Genomic DNA, 17,420 nt, shown 5'->3' with positions numbered 1-17,420 from the left:
TATATATATATATATATATAATTTTACTTCTAAAAATCACACCCGCATCACAGCGGGTAACAATAACGACTCCTCAGTACAGAAAACTAACTACTAGAAATGTATGTACTGTCTCAGGTGACATTAGCAACCTTGCAGACCATACCTGGGAAGATTTTCATTACTATTCATAGCGTGATGCTGCTGCGGTGGCGTAGCTGGAATGAGTGCAAGTGGGAGTCCAAATGTGAAAATCCTCCAGGGTCCACACTTGAGGGTGGGGGTCCAAATGGGTGTCCGAAATGTGTTTTTACATTAAATATTACGACTGATGTCAAAATGCAGAGCCCATAAACAGGTCAAGCCTCTCCCCCAAAATGTATAGCTGCGCCTCTGCACACTTACCATTACGTACAATATATTACCTAATATTGTAAAGGGGAATGAATTTTGTCTCCCTTTTATATTATTAGATTTCGGAAAGTGACGAACATAAACGTTTTGTGTTTTAGAGATTTATAAGAAGAATAAAATAAGAATAAAAGAGGTGGAGTCTTGACAAGAAGGGGAGGCAAAAAAGAAAAGAACCAACTAAAAAAAAAAAGCTAATTTTATTTGTTTAAATTTAAGAGTCTCAAGCCTGCTGCAGTCTCCTTAGAGCCAAGTCACTTCACAAGCACCGTAGTTGATGTAAAATACATTCTTGGCACCACACATCCCCACGTGACTTCTTGAAGTGAAAGGCTTCCGCATGGCGTACGCCCCCGAGCACATTTTGTCCTGGTCTATGTCATACTCGAACTCGTGATTCAGGAACGCTTTCACCTCGAAGAATCCATTGACCGTCTTGGAACAGTCCATTTCTACATCTAACAACCAGTAACCTTCTCCGTATCTGTTCGTGAATCAAAAATAGCATTTAAAAAAAAAATTCACGTAGAAAATGTACATAGTAGCAATTCTACATTAAAATATGTTATATTTTTTTAACTCTTTCTCTCCGTAATTATTTGTCCACGTTTCGAAGGAATTCTTCATTTGCTCATTATTATTTCACTCCCCCTGTTATGATTGGGCTTCAATAGCTTTGTTGTTTGTTATCAGAAAATGTTTTATTTGGTATAGAACTAAAGGGGAATGCATGCTCTTTTTACATGACACAAAATAACGTTTATAAAATTAAACATTAATCTAATTTAATGAGTTCAGATCAACGATGGTATCGTCATTTAGGAGAGAAAGAGTTAATTGTTGTACTGTATATAATGCATTACAGAACCAGAAAACAGTACCAGGGAACTGTACCAGGGAATTATACCAGGGAACTGTACCAGGGAACAGTACCAGGTAACTGTACCAGGGAACAGTACCAGGTAACTGTTCCAGGGAACAGTACCAGGGAATAGTACCAGGGAACAGTACCAGGAAAAGAAGAAGAGGCAAGATCAAAGAATGGACGGCCTGCCATTGAAAGAGGTTCTAGTCAAGGTGAAAGACAGAGAGGTATGGAGAAAGGGAGATAGACAGTCAACAGATCTTGTGTGGTGCCCCCAACGGTTCAACAGGCTAAGGGATGGGTGAAATTGAATAATGCATTGCTTATGTGTGCTTAATAGAGTTTAGGTTAAAAAGATAATTAATAGTACAGACAAAGAACAAATTAATATTTTTAACACTATTTGTTAGGGAAGGAGGGATAAAAAAAAAGGTGGGTGTCGTTTCTTCTTAGGCCAAGGAATAAGCGTCAAAGTTATTTCATATATTAATTTGTCACATATCGAGAACTAGGCGTCAGAGTTATCTCGATAATACCCATGTATAGACATTTGTCACAGATCGAGAACTAGGCGTCAGAGTTATCTCGATAATACCCATTTATAGACATTTGTCACAGATCGAGAAATAGGCATCAGAGTTATCTCGATAATACCATTTTAGCCAATGGTTTCTATAGGTGCACCATGACTTCATGAAACCAGACACAGACCTAAAGTGTGAAACACGGACATGCATTGAGGTGAAGGATAACCAGATAACTATTCCTGAACAACATCGGTACTTTAAACGATAAAAATGTATTATGATTGGTTTATTTCTATGTTAGTTATTTTCTTATACCGTCTTGGGCCCTATGTATTTTTATTAATAACTCTATATAATAATAACAGTAATTGTTATTATTATTATCATTATCTTAATCTGTGCAATGTGAGTTTTAGATGTTTATGAATCATTAATGATTATTATTATTATTATTATTATAGCTTTTATATAGCGCTACTTTCATGCTTATAGCATGCTCAGAGCGCTTTGGTCCATACTCATTTGGGGGGAGGGGGGTACCTAGGAGTTGGTTTTCCGTGCTGCCTTTAGGCGCTCAGTAAACACAACTCTGCCCGAGTCGATTATCGAACCTCGAGCCCCCTTCTAGGTAGCCAAGCCAAGTTCAAGCGCACCGATTGGACCACCTGCCTTTTGTTACAGAGATATGACTTCTTACTGACCGATGTTAAAAGTAGAACAAATTCAAACATTCGCATTGTCACAGCACTCATGCAGCCCATGTCTAATGTCAGATGATGATGATGATAATGATAATGATATTGATGATAATGACGATGATGGTGATGATCAGGAAGTTGATAATTACTATGATGATTCGGATGATGTTAAAAATAATAATATTATTATAAGGAATTATCAATTACATGTGATATATTGTGATATTATATTATATTATATTATATTATATTATATTATATTATATTATATTATATTATATTATATTATATTATATTATATTATATTATTGTGATGCCAAAACATTGCATCCCAGATAAAACCCAGTTAAAACCCAGATAAAACCAAATCAGACGTTCTTGGTAACAAAACACCTATAAGTAATGTAAAACGCCTGGCCTTATATGCACCTGTGGACATCGATCAATAGGAAAAAAAAGGGAAAAAAAAAAGACATTTTTTAAAACTCATTCATGACATGTATATCACATGCTAGATTCAACCATGCATATATTTTGTACGCTTTTTTTTTTGTATTTGAAATACTGCATCCCTCATCAATCTTCAGAATATTAATTATTATTTTGCATTTAGCAATACAGCACTATGCATGTGGCAATTAGGCATAGAGCTAAATGACAAATGAATATATATGAGAAACAGGTATGGAGGCTGTAGCATAATTACTGACAATCTACATGTTCGACTTCAATATGGCATGTAACACTATGAGAGGCCCGGTGGCTGAGTGGTAAAGGGCTTGGCTTTCGAACAGGGCATCCCGGGCTTAAATACTGGTGAGGACTGGGATTATTAATTTCGGGATCTTTAGGGCACTATGGTATGAAGGAGTACTTCAATGTAGCTTTAGGTCATTTAGTAATATGTCATGTAGCTGAATGACAATGCAGATTTATGGCACGTAGTTTCATGACTTGCAGTATAGAACGGTGCGTGACGTTTTTGGCGCAGCCGTTTTGGCTCGACAGTTTTGGTGCTACCGTTTTGACGCAGCCGTTTTGGAGCGACCGTTTTTTGGCGCAATGTAGAAAATATTGCAGTGTAGCTATTTGACATGTTACAATGGGAGGGGGGGGGGGCTTGTAGCAATATGGCACGTAGCACTTTGGTCTGTAGCAGTGCGTCGATGTTGCGATCTAGCATGTAGCAATGTGGCATGTAAGATTAAGATGTGTAGTCGTATGATATTTGGCAGCGTCGCAATGTAGCAGTTGGCATTTCGCAGCATCGTGACTAGCAGACGATCATGTAGAATTGTTGCATATTTTCAAAACAGAAAAGCGGTATTACATTTTCGTTAATTCTTTAGATTAAGAAATTATAATTACAACATAATGACATCACGTACTGGTTACATGGTAAATCGCTTGGCTTCCGAAACGAGAGGTCTCGGGTTTAAATCTCAGTTAAGACTAGGATTTTTTTATTTCGCAATTTTTAGGGGCTCACAAGAGTTTAGCCAACTCTATAATGGATAGCATTAGTTGGGTGAGACTTAAGTCGGTTGGTCGTTGTGCTGGCCACATGACACCCTCGTTAACCGTGGGCCTCATAAACAGACGGAGGCGCAGTGGCTGAGTCTTGAAGAGCATGGGTTCCGAACCTAGGGTTCGAATCTCGGTGAAGACTAGGATTTTGAATTCCGGGGTTTTAGTGCGCCCATGGGGGTGAAGCCAACTCTAATGAATAGCTGACAAGTTGAGGAAAGTGTGAGGCGGTTGGTTGTTGAGTTGAGAAGACGGTAAGGAGACAAGGTCTTTGTTTGCATGTAGGCAAGTCTCAATCCATTCTCGCTAATACTCGATTCTCCCCTCTTCGATGGCAAAAAACCCCATTCTCTTTACAGATAGATAAGTACTCCATCCCAGTCTCAAAGATAGCCGATCACTAAAAATTTCACCAACTTACAGATAACTTAAAACTCCATCCTATCACAATTAACAAAAAACTCAATCCTATCACAGATAACTAAAGACTCCATCCTATCACAGATAACTATAGACTCCAACCTATCACAGATAACTAAAGACTCCATCCTATCACAGATAACAAAAAACTTCATCCTATCACAGATAACTAAAGACTCCATTCCCTATCACAGATAACTAACGACTCCATTCCCTATCACAGATAACTAAAGACTCCATCCTATCACAGATAACTAAAGATTCTATTCCCTATCACAGATAACTAAAGATTCCCCGATCACAGATAACTACAGATTCTATTAACTATCACACATAACTAAAGACTCCATTCCATATCACAGATAACTAAAGACTTCATTCCCTATCACAGATAACTAAAGACTCCATTCCCTATCACAGATAACTAAATATTCTATTACCTATCACAGATAACTAAAGACTTCATTCCCTATCACAGATAACTAAAGACTCCATTCCCTATAAACAGATAACTAAAGACTCCATTCCCTATCACAGATAACTAAAGACTCCATTCCCTATAAACAGATAACTAAAGACTTCATTCCCTATAAACAGATAACTAAAGACTCCAGTCCCTATCACAGATAACTAAAGACTACATTCCCTATCACAGATAACTAAAGACTCCATTCCCTATCACAGATAACTAAAGACTCCATTCCCTATCACAGATAACTAAAGACTCCATTCCCTATAAACAGATAACTAAAGACTCCATTCCCTATCACAGATAACTAAAGACTCCATTCCCTATAAACAGATAACTAAAGACTCCATTCCCTATAAACAGATAACTAAAGACTCCATTCCCTATCACAGATAACTAAAGACTTCATTCCCTATCACAGATAACTAAAGACTCCATTCCCTATCACAGATAACTAAATATTCTATTACCTATCACAGATAACTAAAGACTTCATTCCCTATCACAGATAACTAAAGACTCCATTCCCTATAAACAGATAACTAAAGACTCCATTCCCTATCACAGATAACTAAAGACTCCATTCCCTATAAACAGATAACTAAAGACTTCATTCCCTATAAACAGATAACTAAAGACTCCAGTCCCTATCACAGATAACTAAAGACTACATTCCCTATCACAGATAACTAAAGACTCCATTCCCTATCACAGATAACTAAAGACTCCATTCCCTATCACAGATAACTAAAGACTCCATTCCCTATAAACAGATAACTAAAGACTCCATTCCCTATCACAGATAACTAAAGACTCCATTCCCTATAAACAGATAACTAAAGACTCCATTCCCTATAAACAGATAACTAAAGACTCCATTCCCTATCACAGATAACTAAAGACTCCATTCCCTATAAACAGATAACTAAAGATTCCATTCCCTATCACAGATAACTAAAGACTCCATTCCCTATCACAGATAACTAAAGACTCCATTCCCTATAAACAGATAACTAAAGACTCCATTCCCTATCACAGATAACTAAAGACTCCATTCCCTATAAACAGATAACTAAAGACTCCAGTCCATATCACAGATAACTAAAGACTACATTCCCTATCACAGATAACTAAAGACTCCATTCCCTATCACAGATAATTAAAGACTCCATTCCTTACCACAGAAAACTAAAGACTCCGTTCCATATCACAGACAACTAAAGACTCCATTCCCTATCACAGATAACTAAAGACTCCATTCCCTATCACAGATAACTAAAGATTCTATTCCCTATCACAGATAACTAAAGACTCCATTCCCTATCACAGATAACTAAAGACTCCATTCCCTATCACAGCTAACTAAAGATTCTATTCCCTATCATAGATAACTAAAGATTCTATTCCCTATCACAGATAACTAAAGACTCCATTCCCTATCATAGATAACTAAAGACTCCATTCCCTATCACAGCTAACTAAAGATTCTATTCCCTATCATAGATAACTAAAGATTCTATTCCCTATCACAGATAACTAAAGATTCTATTCCCTATCACACATAACTAAAGACTCCATACCCTATCACAGATAACTAAAGAATCCATTCCCTTTAAAAAGATAACTAAAGACTCCATTCCCTATAAACAGATAACTAAAGACTCCATTCCCTATCACAGATAACTAAAGACTCCACTCCCTATCACAGAAAACTAAAGACTCCATCCCCTATCACAGTTAACTAAAGACTCCATACCCTATCACAGATAACTAAAGACTCCATCCCCTATTACAGATAACTAAAGACTCCATCCCTATCACAGATAACTAAAGACTCCATCCCCTATTACAGATAACTAAAGACTCCATCCCCTATCACAGATAACTAAATCTCTATTCCCTATTACAGATAACTAAAGACTCCATCCCCTATCACAGATAACTAAAGACTCTATTCCCTATAAACATATAACTAAAGACTCTATTCCCTATTACAGATAACTAAAGACTCCATTCCCTATCACAGATAACTAAAGACTCCATTCCCTATCACAGATAACTAAAGACTCCATCCCCCTTCTTAAATACCTCTAGATGCCCTTCCCTTTATTAGAAAGTTTAAAATCTCCATCGGCCCCAGGTAGATAGAGTGAAGTCTACTTACGTGTTGAGTACATGGTACTTATTTGATTTCTTTATATTAGATGTCGAAATGGTTGGGCTGCCTTCAGGAAGGATCTCACGCCATGAGCTCTGAGTTGGCTCAGCACCTATCCAATCCAAATAATTGTCGCCAATGCTCCAATCATTGTACTAAAACAACAATAAAAAATATTTGTTTTAACTATACATTTATCCTGTCATTCTGTCCGTTTTGGGATCAAATCTTGCAATAGATTTTTAACTGTCTTTTTAAAGAATTCATGTGGATATTGGTTGAGCGGTAGAGCGCTTGGCTTCCAAAATGAGGGTTCTTGAGTTTGAATCTCGGTGAAGACTGGGATGTTGAACAACGGTAGATTTTAATCGCCTTGATCTGCTGCTAATTGATTAAAAAATATTTTTAAAAAGCTGTCATTATTGTCATCGCTGTACCTTTGTTTCATAATTTAAGAAAAACTTGAGCTGGAAAAACAACGAAAATATGGGAACTTAGGCTTGGAGATTAAGCGTTTATGGAAATAACAATATACCCCGTTGTTATATCAGCCGAGGGGATAGTGACAACTGACCTCACAGTAACATTCTTAACATTCCTAAGAAGATTCTCGTTGCCTGTCAGAGGACGGTACTGCTGCAGACCTGCCACATCACCAGACAATTTCTCAGTGTACACTGCTAAAGGGAGACTACACTGCATTTTTTTCTTTTCTCTAACGATGCTCGACCCTGGCAGTGCCAGGATATAAATATTAAGTCATTATTCAAATAATAATAATCAATATTATCCATGAGGAAATGTGTCTTACAAGTGTATTAATAGCTTTCCTATAGTAGATAAAAAGTGGAAATAGGATGGACAAAAAAAGACATAGCTGGTAATTATCCGAATTTGGAACATTCTAGAAGCAGCTGTCTAAAACCACATCTACCAATTAGACACCGTGAAATATAGTGCTGATTGTCAGTGTGTGAATGTTGTTCATACTTTGATCCTTAATGATATTGTTATTGTACAGTAGTTACGCTGAGGTGGTCAATAGCAGTCAAACAGAATTTCCATTTAATTGGACCAATAAAAAATATCTTATTTTATCTTATCTTATATACTTACAGGTTGTTCAATGTAACTGCCGGTATAATTCTTGTGTCTGATGGGAATAGCACAAGGGTTCACATCTAGGGATGGCGCGGTGTAACAGCCTGGGAAAAGGAAATATCAACATATCAGCGTCTGATTTATGAGCTCTAAGCAGAGACGACCGTGACCGTAGCAGCTCGCTTGACCTTCAAAGGAAGTCTTACCCAGAGACTAAACTTTATCCATGCATGCTAAGAGCTTTTTTGACTTTAGTTGTTGGTGAGCAGCATGATTTAATTATGGAATGGTGCGGTACATAAGAATGTATGGTGGAGATCACTTATATCTGAGTTATAGAATGACGAGAAAAAAAGAATCTCTCTTGTGCGGTCGCTTCTGCTCATCTTACACTAGTTAAGTCTCTGCTTCGTAAAGATGAGTCTTCGAAGGGATGAAGCGACCAGGTGATGAAGTGACCAGGAAATGAAATGGAGATGAAATGACCAGCGAATGAAATGACCAGCGAATGAAATGACCAGGAAATGAAATGGAGATGAAATGATTAGGAAATGAAATGGAGATGAAATGACCAGGATTGAAATGACCAGCGGATGAAATGACCAGCGAATGAAATGACTAAGAAATGAAATGACCAGCGGATGAACTGACAAGCGGATGAAATGACCAGGAAGTAAACAGGAGATGAAATGATCAGGTTTGAAGTGACCAGCAGATGAAATGAAGGAAATGAAATGGAGATGAAATGACTAGGAAATGAAATGGGGATGAAATGACCAGGTTTGAAGTGACCAGCAGATGAAATGAAGGAAATGAAATGGAGATGAAATGACCAGAATTAAAATGACCAGGGGATAAAGTGAACACTAGATGAAATGACTAGGGATAAAGTGACTGGGGATGAAGTTACCTGGGATTAAGTCACCAAAGATGAAATGACCAGTGGATAAAGTGACCAAGACATGAAATGACCAGAAGATGAAATGACCAGGGATCAAGTCACCGGGGATTAAGTGACCAAAGATGAAACAACCAGGGGATAAAGTGACCAGGAGATGAAATGACTAGGGATTACTTGACCGCGGATGAAGTGACCGGGGATGAGATGACAGGTCACTACGTTCGGATATTGCGTAACGGCTTGAGAGGAGGGTGGGCTATAAAATTTATTACGATTTGTTACAAGGGGGAAAGGGGATTTGAACATTGTTACGTAACTACACCAAAAAAGTATCTAATAGATTACAAACGTTACTTTTAAAGAAAAGTAAATAATTATGTCCTACGCATTTCATGTGTTACTAATGCATGTTGATCAGTGACTTATAATCTGCTAACTCGTTGGTTTTAGATCATTTTGTCATGTTAGCTCTGGTGTTTATGTTTGTTATGTTATCATAGCGCCTTGAGTCTACAAAACGTTTGCTAACAGCGATTTATAAGTTGCAGTGGGCTTCAGACCGCTGGAGGTCACTTACAAAGGCCGCGAGATAGACATTTAAGACCAAAAGAAAATCCGCTGCCGATGACAGACGGCGAAAAGAAAATCTTAATCGACCACCGGCGGACAATGGTTATGCCTGCGGTAGTTATGGCAAAATATGTAGGTCACAGCTGGGGCCGCTTCGACGCGGAAAATTCTGCATTCCTCATTAATCTTCGGACACGAACACAAGCCTTATTTTTAGTAATAAATTTAAATTATTATCATTAAGATGTACAATGGTCTTTGTCGGGTTCGACTTTTTATTACCTCGGGTTTTCAAAAATATTACTGGAAAAAAATACCCAGCGGTTTTTTTTTTTAACACTTTGGGTTTTCCGGCAGCCTCCCAGTGTATATGTACAGTATTTGGGGGGGGGGAGGACTGGGTGATTAAATCGAAGTGCCGATAGAAGTCGACTCTCCCCACTATTTGTATCGATACCATGATGAAAAATATCATTTAAGAAAATGATAATGTTTTGTTTTTTTTTTGTAAAATTCGAATTTTCTTGTTATGTTACTCTCTCCGAGGAAAGGGGGGTGGTATTTTTTAGTTTCGTTACAATTTGTTATAATGGGAAGGGGGAGGTAAAAAAAAACAACATGATTTCACGTAATATTCGAACGTTTCCAATGAAAATTAGTCGACTGCTACTATTGTAAACAACTCGACTACACTAAACAAATATTTTTTTAATTAATTTTTTGATAAACATGTGGTAACCAAAAATTCAAAATGATATGCATACATACATACATACATACATACATACATACATAAATATGCATATCAGTAAATATTTTTTGAATTAAAAAAAAAATATTCTCATTGAAAATGTCGAATGTTGAAAAATGATTGCGTAGGAGACCCTGAACACAGGAAATACCAAAAAAAAAAAAGTGTTGCTCTTCATAGCTATCAGCCATATATGAAAATCTCTTTTTAAAAATACAATAGACTTCATCAATAATTAATCGGAGGAAGGGGGGGCAATGAACTAGTCATTCATTTTAATTATTAAGTACGTAATTAGAATTTTTTTTATTTCTTACCTTTTCGCCTTCCATAAAAGACACCACCACGCACAAAGACTGGCTCTTTCGGTGATGCCCTGCTTTCAAACATGATCACCGTTCTTCTGAAGTCTGGAGGAGTATTTCCTGCCGGTTGGACTCGATTATTAGTATCATGTCTATTAACATAAAATGATTTCGTAGTAGGAATTGAGATGAGTCAAAGTGAAGCATGTCAGGGGTTCAATTTATATGCTTTGACTTGGTTTTCTTAGGGGTTTACTTGATTACTTACAAGAAGAGACTGTCCAACCTTCCTGGACCGGGAACGAGACCTCACTAACTTAACACACTCTCTCTTACATTCAACGAAGACTTAACCATTCAGTTCACAACACGTGCAAGACTGTTCACATTCATATAGGGATATGATTGTCATGCCAAAATATCAAACTAACATTCACTCTCGCCATACTTCCACCTGACAAACACTGGCGGATCCAGAGCTTTGGAGTGGGGGGGGGGCGATTTTTTTCCAAACCCTAACCCTAACGCCCAGTAAATCCTAGCCCTATGCATTAACGTGCGTACAGCATATATATATATATTCGATATATGAGAATAAACAAATCTTCGGCGAAAAAAAAACAGGAAAAAAAACAGTCATGTTGAGGCCTTTCTCTTGCACGCTTGGGGGTCTGGGAAAGCGCTGTAAGTTTCCTCGGTGGGGTTCGGGCTTTCTTGCATTTTTCACTGCAGAAACGCATTCTCCTGACATTTACAGCTCATTATTTATCAGTGGGGGTTCGGGGCGAAGCCCCGACGCCAAAAGCGTTTTCTTCAATTTTTCACGACTGAAACGCATTCTCCTGACATCTACAGCTCATTATTTATTAGTGGGGTTCGAGGCGAAGCCCCGACGCCAAAAGCGTTTTCTTCAATTTTTCACGACTGAAACGCATTCTCCTGACATCTACAGCTTATTACTTATTAGTGGGGATCGGGGCGAAGCCCCGACGCAAAAAGCGTTTTCTTGCATTTTTCACCGCAGAAACGCATTCTCCTGACATCTACAGCTCATTACTTATTAGTGGGGTTCGGGGCGAAGCCCCGACGCAAAAAGCGTTTTGTTGCATTTTTCACTGCAGAAACGCATTCTCCTGACATCTACAGCTCATTGTTTATCAGTGGGGTTCGGGGCGAAGCCTCAACGCTAAAAGCGTTTTTTGGCATTCTTCACTGCAGTAACGCATTCTCCTGACCTACAGCTCATTATTCATTCTATTATAAAGGACCTTTTGAATAATGTGGAAAAATATTCTAATATGAATTTATAGTCCCTTAATACATTGCAGATACAACCGATTTGTTCTTTGAAAAGATAAGATACCCCACATATTTAGATTAAGGCTTTGAGGATTGCCGCCGAAAAAAAAAATTCGATTAATAATATTTCAATAAAATGTAAGCATAAATTGTGAGTTATAGTCCTAGATTTATTTAACTATAAAAATATGAGATAGAGTAAAGGTTGGAAAAAGTCGACTAGGAAAAGATTATCTGGCTTTTGAACTCATCTCAACCGTGACTGTTATATTAAAAAATTTCGTTTGAATTATAACTTTTCCAAAGCAAAGTCTTTCTTAAAATAGTTATGATAAATTCATGTGAAATTACACAAACTCTGTCTGGAAAGGGGAAGGGCGGTAAAATGAAAATGATTAATCCTCCCTCCTTTTTATAATTTCTGCTAATGATTGCATTAAAGAATAGAGGTTGGGCGACTCGATATAAGAATTTACTTTATAGCATATATAAATTATATTAGTGACAGATTTTTTTTTATTTTGTAATTTCTTACTATAATACAAAAAGAAAAAGTATTGGTTTGTCCGATTGGGGGGGGGGGGGGAAGGTGATTGCATGTATCGCCCTTCCACCTGTTTATATTATATATATATTCGACTAATTTTGTTCACATACTATGATTTCTCCATAAAAGTAGGACCGCCCCCCCCCCACTCAAAGGGTTTAGATGGGAAGGGCAGTAGAGGTATTCGCTCTTCCCCTTCCAATCGGCCAAAGATGAACGACATAATATAAAGACCTGTTAAATACCAATAAAAAGTTTTAATCATATAGATATTTAATTGATTCTGTTAGCAAGCTGTGATATCTACAGATAAATAGGACCGCCCCCCCCACTCGAAAGTTTATGGTGGGGGGGGGGGCGGATTGATGCCATCGCCCCCTCCCGACCCTACCAAATCGGCCAAAATACTAGAAAGGGGGGGGCGAAATAATCTAAAAATAGGTTGAAATATAAATAATTAGTATATATTATTAACATAAGTAATAAATTCGTATACAAATTGTGTGAATTCTATACTAAAATTCGTCCGCCCCCCCCCCCCTTCGGGGGGGGGGGGGGTCGGCCGAGTGGGGGGGGGGGGCGATCGCCCCTACCGCCCCCCCCCCGGATCCGCCAGTGCTGACAAAGCATAACTATTAGACGCTTAAAAGGTATTCATGGAACAATGAACCTTATATGAACATCCATTAAGTTTCTTTAAATTTGTCTAAAGATTACAACAACATAATACATAAACTGCAAATGTTTCTCCCTCAGTTCGTGTACTTAAAATGATATAAAAGTCTTTCTTCTTCGAACCAGCTTTTTGCTGCTTAGACATTCAATATTTGTGCAAATGTTCAACTTATAATGGGTGTGGGAGAAATAACATGTAAAATCTTTTTACTAGACAGACAGTTATATAGACAGACAAACAGAGTGAGTTGATAAAAGCAATGTCAATGACGCCCTATTAGAAGATAACAGTGACCCATATAATGAAATTACTTTGAGATGCAAGGGAAACAACTGTATTATATTTCATTCTACATAGCCAGAAAAGTTGACAAAAAATATTTTATATTTCAAACGCTTTGCCTCTGACTACTTCCGCCTCTCTTTCACCGGATACACCAACAATGTTGATACCTCCATGGAGGAAAGTCTCTACTATACTAAACATATCAACGTATAAAGTCAAATACCTGATACACAAGGAAGTAAACAAGCCAGCAGACACAGCGTCCTGACGTACAGCATTGTAACTGGAATAGTATTTAAACAAGAAAAACATTTTTAAAAATATCTATTTTTTTAAAGACAAAACATCCATTATTAAACTTCAAATATTAAACATATAATTAAACATGGTTACAAAGAAAGTTTGTGTCGAAACACAAACTCAAAATCGGACCCCCTAAGTGGTCTGCTAATGAAGGTAAAAATTTGCAGGTTTAAATATTTCCAGAAAGAATATTAGAAACTATGAACTATAAACTATCAACTACTACAACCTTATCTTTGTCGATACAAAAAGAAGAGACGTGCTCGTGTTTAAAGTGTTGCCTATAATGTACGTAATTATTATCATATTGTTAATATTCACGTGTATTCAATGAACTGATAGTTATGAAGATGTAGTTACATCCTAAGTGACACTTACAAAGACCGCATCACGAATGAAGAGATAAGAAGCAGGACAACACGATGACCTGCTAACCACTGTCAAATAAACGTAAACTCAAACTCTATGGACACATCACAAGGTCCTCAAGGCTCACAAAGACATTCATTCAGGGAACAGTACCAGGAGGATGATGAAGAGGAAGACAGAGAAAGCGATGGGAAGACAACATTTAAGAATGGTCAGGCCTGTCAGAGAAAAAAATTCTACCAAAGAAAAAGGACAGAAAGGAATGGAGATAAACAGTTGTCAGATCTTGTGTGGTGCCCCAACCAGTCCAACAGACTAAGGGATAGGTGAAGGTGAAGTGAAATGTGAACCTGGTCTAACTGATGTTGTTGAATGATTATATTATTGATCTTGTTGTTTTCTAAGGGGACGATCTCTCATTCAAAACCTCGATAATTAGAATTATAAGGAAGCTGTGGAGATGTTGGCGGAAGATGGCTGTTTGGAGCGCAATGAACACGATAAAGGAGCATAATGGCATAATTATGGTAACACGGCTGACTACGTCATGTTGGCTCTAGACTTAGAAATAAGTTATACAGCCAAATTTACATTCATTTATTTTTTATTTTGAAACATTCTAACAGTCAAACTAGAGTTTTCCCCGTGTGGCCAGCGAGCTAGTAATTTTTTTGCACAGCGATATACATGAATTGTTATATTTATTGGAAAATCGTTTGATGCGTTTTTGAGATAAGCTGTCCAGGTTCCTGGATCAAAGTTTCTGAAGGTTCCATGAAGTTCTGACTTCAAGAGAGGTGTTTAAAAAAACACACACACAAAAAAAACACATTGATTTCTGTGGATTTCAAATGCCAGAAAGAGGCATCCAAAATAGGCTTTCTTATAAAATTGGATAAAAAATAAAATTACGTGATTGGCATATAAGGCAATGGATGCCCTGGTAAAACTTGGCTAGGTAAAGCTTGAACGCATGGATAATTTCAAATACCTTGGCAGCATCCTAGTGAATAAGAGATACCTATCATAACATAGCAAGCCGAATTTTCCAAAGATTACGTCTAGTTTGGGGAAGTCAATCAATTGGTCTAGAGCAGGGGTTCTCAACCTGTGGGTCGCAACCCCCTTGGGGGTCGATTTACGATTAGCCAGGGGTCGCCAAAGACCATCGAAAATGTGGATTGTTATTGTCTACTCTTCTATTGCCGTATGTGTGTGTGTGGGGAGGGGGGGGGTCGCGGCAGAGTGGGGGATTGTAAAAAAGGGTTGAGAACCGCTGGTCTAGAGACACACAAACACACACACACAAACACCTGTCGTCACTCAAACTGAAACGTATGTATACGATGCTTGTTTGTAAATGTTTTATATGTTTCGAATGTTCCTTCAGAGTTAAAGATAATTTACTTCCTAGGGGCGGGAGTGGGCAGGGTTTAAGCCCGGGACCATCGATAAATCCGAATGACTGTCCAGAGCGCAAACCGCACGACCATCAGCTAAGATCGAGGAAAAAAAACTAAATGTGTCTTAGCCAAAGTGCCAAAGTAAATTACAGATATAGGGTAACACACAATGAAATCCTACGCCGAACTAGCACTCGAGTAATTAATGAGATTGTGACTAAACGTCAGATAAGATTGGAAGACAAGCCAATCGAAAGAATGAATCACGCATCTCAATAGTTGATGACATGACCGCAGATCATCAATGCGCTATGATTTCTTTAATACATAAAACAAAATCTCAATTGAAGGGTAAATATAAATGATGCAAATTGTCAGGTGTAAGAGACATATACTTACCTGTGATTCCTGCTTAGAATACCTTTCTCAGTGTCAAGGGGGGAAAAAGTTCAAATTGATTGCTGATGGGCTGATCGATCCAATAATTACACTTCTAAGTCATTGTACATGTGTTAACATCTGATGACCTCTTAGTCTCGCCTGCTAATTAAATGGATACCAGCACATCGATAAATACTTTTTTTTTCCCAGCCATATTTCATGAAGTACACATTTGATAACTTTTGTTCAAGCCAGGACACTTATTACAGACAAGGTATTGTTTGTTTCTTCATGTAACGAATGTTGTTTCAGAACTGAAGATATTTCATCCTAGCCTAAACTCCCCACAGGAAGCTGTCGGGATGGTTGGTGGTAGACGGCGGTTTAGAGCACAGAAAACACACAAAGTTGCTTTCTGGTATATAGGTATTTACAATTAGAGAGCAAAGAAGATGTATTCTTTTCTTGCGCCTAGGTGGAACAGACCGCACCAGAAATGAATAAATTAGAGATAGGACAACGCTAAATACATTACAGATTGGATGACCTGCCAACTACTGTAAACAAAAACACAAACTAAAATTATATGGCCATATTACACGGGCTAGCAAACACTTTCCTTCAGGGATCAGTACCAGGAGAAAAAGAAGAGGCAGACAGAGAAAGCAATGGGAAGAAAACAAACAGGAATGGACGGGCCTGCCATTGAGAAAGATCCTGTCCAAGGCCAAAGCCAGAGAGGAATGGAGAAGAAAGGTCAACTGTCCGAAAGACTAAGGTGTAGATGAAGGTGAAAATCGGAATTAGGTTGGAAACAAAGAAATATAAAGATTTTTTTACTTCAGCTGTACTCTGTATTTATGATTTCGTTTCTAGGGTGACCATGATATATATTTTGTTTATGTAATGGATTTGGATTGTATAACAAATAGTATCAGTTGTTTGAATTAAGACCCCAAAAAATTAAGTTTGTAATCTACACAGTACATTAAAAATAAGCAGGACCAATGGGCTAACGAACATGATGATGTGTTGACCAATTCTTGCCGATGCCGAAGCCTGTATAATTACATTTGTCTTAAATCTATCAAAGGGCGAATATTTTAGACCGCTGCTTTTATCTGATGCGAAATTTATTCAAAATTTAAATTATTCTGTTATTTCGGAGGGTTCAGATAACACCTCCTAGACTATATCTAGGATAAAATACACCGTGGTTTCACTATTAGGCAGCTCTCTATATGTTTTTTTTTAATTCTCAACGGCTGTTCTGGGGCCAGTATCATGTTTTGGATCGATTGATAATGTCCGCAGCTTTGAATGACATGGTCAACATAATCTGGAAAACAATCCACAAAAACAATCATTTACTAACCATTCTGGCTGAATCCCTCTTTGAATGACCAAAATAAAGTTTTAATAAAAGAAAATCGTAAACTTGATGATAAATTGCTAAAGAAATTGTAGAGGGGAGG

General features: G+C 37.7%; 1 protein-coding gene across 3 annotated transcripts; it reads right to left on the bottom strand.

Annotated features, from left to right (window-relative positions):
* Nucleotides 1-571: 571 nt before the first annotated feature.
* Nucleotides 572-16,100, bottom strand: LOC129927895 (alpha-amylase-like). 3 transcript variants are annotated; one of them, XM_056039660.1, is made up of 6 exons: nt 15,964-16,100; nt 13,713-13,772; nt 10,695-10,787; nt 8,171-8,259; nt 7,061-7,209; nt 572-874 (listed from the first exon to the last, which is right to left on the bottom strand). In XM_056039660.1, the coding sequence occupies exons 2-6, from the start codon at nt 13,765-13,767 to the stop codon at nt 634-636; spliced, it is 627 nt and encodes a 208-aa protein (XP_055895635.1). In that variant the 5' UTR covers nt 13,768-13,772; nt 15,964-16,100; the 3' UTR covers nt 572-633. The 3 variants fall into 3 exon arrangements, with proteins under 3 accessions (XP_055895635.1, XP_055895633.1, XP_055895634.1); XM_056039658.1 differs by having other exon boundaries at nt 10,695-10,802; nt 15,964-16,097; XM_056039659.1 differs by having other exon boundaries at nt 10,695-10,802; nt 13,713-13,779; nt 15,964-16,000.
* Nucleotides 16,101-17,420: the final 1,320 nt, after the last annotated feature.

The sequence above is a fragment of the Biomphalaria glabrata genome, chromosome 8 (assembly GCF_947242115.1).
Source record: "Biomphalaria glabrata chromosome 8, xgBioGlab47.1, whole genome shotgun sequence".
NCBI lineage: Eukaryota > Metazoa > Mollusca > Gastropoda > Planorbidae > Biomphalaria > Biomphalaria glabrata.
Note: the sequence above shows the minus strand (reverse complement) of the source record. Positions and strands in the feature narration are given on the sequence as shown.